At 31.9% G+C, this 6,384-nt stretch overlaps 1 protein-coding gene across 1 annotated transcript; it reads left to right on the forward strand.

Moving 5' to 3' along the window:
• Positions 1–325: 325 nt before the first annotated feature.
• On the forward strand, positions 326–6,181 carry LOC145678209 (transmembrane protein 87A-like; the record flags this gene model as incomplete). The annotated part of the gene is given in 3 exon segments (XM_081748262.1): positions 326–378; positions 1,046–1,073; positions 3,045–6,181. Coding segments are annotated over 3 exon segments (123 nt in total), but the record flags the coding sequence as incomplete, so codon positions are not given.
• Between the last annotated feature and the right edge of the window lie 203 nt (positions 6,182–6,384).

The raw sequence follows: 6,384 nt of genomic DNA on the forward strand, positions 1-6,384 counted from the left end.
AGCATAACACGACTACTCCTGTAAGGGGTCGAAGTTAGGCTCTGGACCACTTATAGTACAGAACTTGCCATCAATTATTCCATAACCTATACCATGTTTTAGAGCCAATAAATTTGAGAAATTATATCCTAAAATTGATTTGATATAATTAAAAAAGAATACTTAATGACTTGGCTCTAATTTTCAGTTCTTAGATATTTACACAATACACTGCGAACTCCAATGTTCGTGTACAAAATATTCATGATGTCACTTATTATATGCACAATATTATACGGCTAGTTATTGTTTTTTCTGTACTAATTGATGTTATTTTATTTGTTAGGAAGAAGACTTGAAATGGGTTGAAGAGAATATCCTTCCTTCTCTGGCTGATACGTAAGTGTGTGAACATGTTTATTAGTAAATTGTAAGCGTCGTAAGTATGAAATTTTTCGAAAACACAATCGTGAATTTTCAATAATTATCTCTGAAATTTTCTAGCGCTTAAAATATACTGTTTTCAAGCTCTGAATGCTAAACTCTGGATTTTAGGGAGAAAAATAAGCTGCTGTCACCAATGAAATCAGAACTGTAAATTCACATAAAAATATATTTTGTTACATTAAAACTTTTTATAATGGCTGTTTAGAGTTGTTATATTGGAAGTGAAGTCGTTCTCTTTGTCTTTCCTCACAGCTCGCGCCGTGTGGACTTTGTGGTGGACAAACACCGTGCTCATGGGTTTTCTCGTTTTTTTTTCGTTTCCTCCCACTTTCTTCATTCCACTATTTCATTCATTTCCTATCATCACCGTCTTCTTTAGTCTAACCGGCATAACCATGGGACGTAAAACAAAGATTTAATTTCATTTTTTCTGTGTCTTTCCTTTTTTTTAAAAAAAAAAATATATATGAAATGGAGTTTTTAGTAAATGAAAATAAGATCATTTTCTTCTTTCTTTAATCTTGACACTTTACCTAGTGTTGTAGGTGACAGTGAATATGAATACAATTCAATATAAATATTTTTGTATTCATTTGTTTATTTCATTTGTATTTTTCAGGGCTTTGCCTATATTGGATTCTGACGAGGTAAGTTATTACAATTTATGCTAACTTTGTGTATTGAAGTATTAAACTTCTATGGTAGTAAGTTGTGTATGTTTGTGTACGTTTGGCGTCTCTTTTAGCAACGAGGTTATGTAAAACTTTGGCCACCAATGTAAGGTGGAATCCGAACCACCCTAGTTCGTCCTCCAATTGTAATGCTGTCCTACTGTAAATCGAACCCGAAACCACGTGCAACTTTAAATTTATACTTAAAATATGTATTTGCTAATGAGTTGGACGGGCTGATGAATTATATATATATACATATATATATTGTCCGACAATTGTGCAGATTTTTTGGGTGTGATAGAGTAAGTCCCGTTGTGTATGCAAAATAGGTTGTATGAGTATATAGTTTGTTTGTTTTGTATATATATATATATATATATATATATATATATATATATATGTGTGTGTGTGAAAGAGAGAGATGGAGAGGAAGCTACCCTTCTAGCTCTGGAAACCTGCTGAGTTGGAATTATCGAAGAAAATTATACTTCATTCGAAAGGTTCTACAGTGGGATTTTAAAAATCGGTACACCTCTGGAAACCTACTATGCTGTAATTTCTTAATTGCAACTCAGCAAGTGTGTCGGCTGCTAGAAAGCGCCTCCTTCTCCTAGATAGATAAATAAATAGATAAATAGATAGATATACGTAAATCAATTACTTACCGGAAAGTTGTAAAACTTTATCACATAGTACTAAGGGCATACCGTAAACTCTCCCGTTTGATGTTTCATCAGATACGAAGAATTAGGAAGAAAAGAAACCAAAAATTAAAGAATATCAAATTAACTATGAAGCGTCCAGGTGAGCGAGCACCATATTGGAAGCAAAGTCACATGATAGTATTACCAACGTGAAAGTAAAAAGGGTTTATTAGAGAAATGGCGACGGAATAGCCGAAATAGTGGAGAGAGAGAGAGGTGAAGAGAGAAATTTATATATGAATAATTATAGAAAAGGAATAAAAAGAATTAAAATATATGCAATTAAGTTAATAAAGAAATGATAATGAGAGATAATATGGAACGAAAAGCATTTATGAAAAATAGTGGTAAAAAAATAATTGACAAGGATAAAAATAGGTGTATTGGAAATGGAATGACTGGTGCTGTAAACTATAATTACTTTATATATATATATATATGGGGGGGGGGGGGGGTTATTAGTGAAGTTTCGACTATTTAGCTATTACCTTTCATGATCTATATACTACTAGCTGTAAGCACCTGTCATTTTCGGATCTTAATTTGGAACCTAGGTAAAAGCACGCGTTGTCTTCAGAACCTGAAAAATTTCCGCTTATACACCTAGGTAAATTGAATCTACAGGCTTCCTAATACCTTCGTAACTTACTAAATATACCAAATTATTGCCTGTCCTCTTCGTATTATAGAGTTCATGAAAGTCAATAACTAAATAGGAAAACGAAAAATAAACTTGAAGAAACCGGTCGTAATGATAAGTGAAGAATATTTATTTAAAGACCGTAATTACGCAGCGTAAATCTAATTGCCACGCAGATAAGTAAAACACTTACTCCGATGATTGCGTCTGTAACAGTTTCCTGTATGGTTTCAATCGTTTATTCTGTAGCCGAATCGTTAAATTTCAAGTTTTTCCATAAATAAATCGCCGTAAAAAGTTTTATACATAAACAACCGGATTATCAAGAGATCTTATTTCAATTTTAGAACCCTTGCACTAAAAGTGCAATATGTGCAAATAAAGTGATTCAATTTTTCATGTGAATGACTTAGTCTGGTAAACAAGGCCACGGAATAATTGGTTGAAACAGTACAGGAAAACTCTTACAGACGTAGTCAACGAAGTATAAATGTTTTACAGTATCTCCTTAACAATTAGATATCGAAGTTATTTATATTTGTTGCTAATGATATTTATCATTATAACACAGTAAAAGTCTAAGCATTTAATTTTTCACAGGAGATAATGACAACGAAATTCGAGATGTCGAAGATGCAGTGAACAGTTAAGGAGCGCCACTTGGTTTAGTACAAGTGAAAAGGATGCTACTTACAACTCTGAAAAATTTCGTAGTACTTTCTTCGCTAACTTCCTAGTCGATCGAAGTATTCAGTGACACTATGCACAGTGCAGGGGAAAGATTTTTATCTTCCACAAAGACGATCGATTAGTTTTTCATTATTCATTGGAACCTGATATTTAAAGTGATGGAAATCAGGAGACAGATGTAGTCGTGGAATTGTGCGATTGGAATGAAAGTATGAGTGTCAGATATGTGCAACAGTTTGAGAATTCTTGTGCACTCGTGTGCTTTATGTAATGCTTCTGTGTTTTATTTTTGCCTCAGCTAAGAAATAGATGTTCCGTTCCTTTAAAATTGCTTTCTGTTTCGTTGTTGCCTCTTAAGTCAGTTCAGAAAATAATTAATTTCCTGAGAATTTGTAGTTTTTGTATTTCTGTAATATTTCTTGGTAACAATCGTAATCAGCATAAAGTTGTGAGCATATTTAACTGGCTAAACAGTATGATCATAGAGATAGCTTAGGTTGTTTCATTTTCCATCAAGTAATGTTGTACTCAAGAAATTCAGGTCTATGCGTCAAACACGGGGCATTGTTTACAAGAATTTTTTATTTATTTTTTCTATTTTTCTGTATTTCATTTTTCTAGCTATAGTGAAAATGGATTACTACCATTAGAGTAAATGTAATTGGTCATAATACTTTGTTAGTTGGTCATGGTTATTGGTTTAAGATGATGTTACCAGTAGTGAAATACATTTGCTCCTGTTACGTACTTAAATGTACGGTAGGAATCCGTAAAGTATAAAAGCACATTCCAACAACATATTCAAATTTATATGTGATGCTTTAATAATTGTGATGTATAATTAATAGTTAAATAATTGACTGTGATATCCAAGTCTAAATTGATTACTTGTGCAACAAGTATTAAGTGAAATTTGGTGATGGTTGATTGCATTTGATAAGTTCGTGAATTAGCACATAAAACTATTGGAAAGATTATTTGTGGTATCCATCAATATTTAAACCCAGCTTGCATTAATTGTACTATGTGTATAATCACATTTTAAATACATAGGTCATTTTATTTTAAGTTTCCTATCTAATGGACATAATAGGGTTTATGTGCAGAGTAAAATACACCAAAATCATAAGCCATCAGTAAGTCGTTGAATTGCTTATTTTACCAGAACGGATGTTGTGCAGAGTTTCAATACATACTTTTGCAGAGAGGTTAGAAATTTTCTCTTGCACAGTTATGCTATAAAAAAATGAGCAGCGCATCTCTTCTAAAAACTTCATAATTTTATCCATAGGTATTATAGCAGGAAACGAAACATAACTGTTCCAAATAAATAAATATTTTTTGTGTTTTAATAGTTACTTTCACAGTCTTAAATAATTGACTTCATCCTAATGTTTATAGATTAGTGGCTTGAGTAATGCTTATATAATGTTGATGGCTTAAAACACGGCGTTACAACTGCAAAATATATTGTCTTACGTGAAATGGCTGTCAGCGTCATGGAAATTGAAAACAATATTAAAGTCACATAGCCTTTGTATTTTCGAAGTTGTTTTTGCTAAAGCCTGGTTACCAAAATTGCCACTTTCGAGACTGAGTAGAGCGCTTCAAAGTAAAAGTGAGTGTTTCAATCTGACTGTATGTGGTAACACTATATTTACGGTGAGGGATATATAGTTTCTCTGTATAGAACATAGATAAGCTATTCGCTAGAAGGAGGCATGCAGTCCTGCACTGTATCTACATTCTATTCTTAGTTTTCAGTAAATTATCACGTCGGTCATAATGTTGATCATTTTTAATATGAAATCTAAATTAAGATCTAGAGACAACTTTACTATACTAAACGAGTAGTAAAGAGAAAGAAAAAGATTTCATTCATGTAGTACATTAACAGCAGGCAGTATTTCGGGGAAAATTGTAGAAAGGGTAAATTTTAACATAGAATTGAAGTCTTTTTAATTGACTGGATATTTTCTATTAAATGTTACATTACATACAAGCATATTCAACATGTCCTAATCTATAGGTGTGTATTGTTTATTTCGAATTACGGAAATCTTTGTGTAAATTCGGATCAGATTTTTAACAAGATTTGCGAAATTTAAGAAAACAATTAAGAATAATGATATAATAAGGATAAATGTGTTGAATATGTGATCTATAATGTAGGGTTTAGTACAAAATGTTCATTTTTTATTATAAATAAAAATAGCTATATTCCATGTTAAATTCTGTCTCTTTTCCATTTCATTTTCTTGTAAGATATTGCCTACCCTTAAGATGGCATTATGATGATAAGGTAATGAGTAAGAGACAGTTGCATGGCTCGTAAAATGAGTATCGAAGTTCTTATTACATTATGGTCTTAATTTGACAAATTTGTACAGGGAAAAGATTGATTTAGGTAAACAAGATATGATCGTTGAGAGAATCGTTAGAAAATCTCGAACATTTTTCATAGTTTCATTGTCAAACTGTATTAAGAGACTGACTCGAAATAATAATGCAACTAACAACACTAGCGGGAATACTTCCTTAACCAATTTAGTGTGCCTTGCGGCTGGATTGTCGCTGAAATCGGTGTGCAAATTACATATGACCAAACTATAGACTTTTCCTTTTATTCGGACAACTGGGACCAGTATATGCAGAAATATGCTTTCTTTCTTTATTAGAATTATAGTTTATCACTTGTAGCTTTCAAAGTACTGGCACGTTCCTCCTCCTGAAATGATTTTCATAGCGGTCGGAATGTCTCGTATATGTTATATTCAGACGTCACTTCTTATAGCTTCAGTTGAAGAGAGAAATTGAACATGGCCAATTATCTGCTTTTTATTTAAGTTTTCACCATAAATGGCAACCGTTTCAAAGAAAGTAGTTACAGTTTCTATTGCTATATCACTCCTATGGAAATATCTGAAGGGGTCGTTGTCAACTTAAGTAGTATTTTATATAACTGTGTATCTAATGAATACAGCTTTAAAAAAAAAAAAAAAAAAAAAAAAAAAAAAAAAAAAAAAAAAAAAAACAGATATAGAAAATATATTAAAAGGCTATTGAGGAATTAATATTCCTTTATTCTTTCACGTAGTATATTTGATGTGCAATACTGCATGTTCCTTGGTTTTCGAAAGTTGTATTCAAAGTAAAATTATCGCCACCTGTTGTACTTAATTGATAGAAATAGCATGTAATTCCTTATTGTAGCTGGAAAACATTGACCGTGCCAAACTATGTAAATATT

The sequence above is a fragment of the Thermobia domestica genome, unplaced genomic scaffold, assembly GCF_964235325.1.
Source record: "Thermobia domestica unplaced genomic scaffold, izTheDome1.hap1.1 HAP1_SCAFFOLD_2065, whole genome shotgun sequence".
In the NCBI taxonomy this organism is placed as follows: Eukaryota; Metazoa; Arthropoda; class Insecta; order Zygentoma; family Lepismatidae; genus Thermobia; species Thermobia domestica.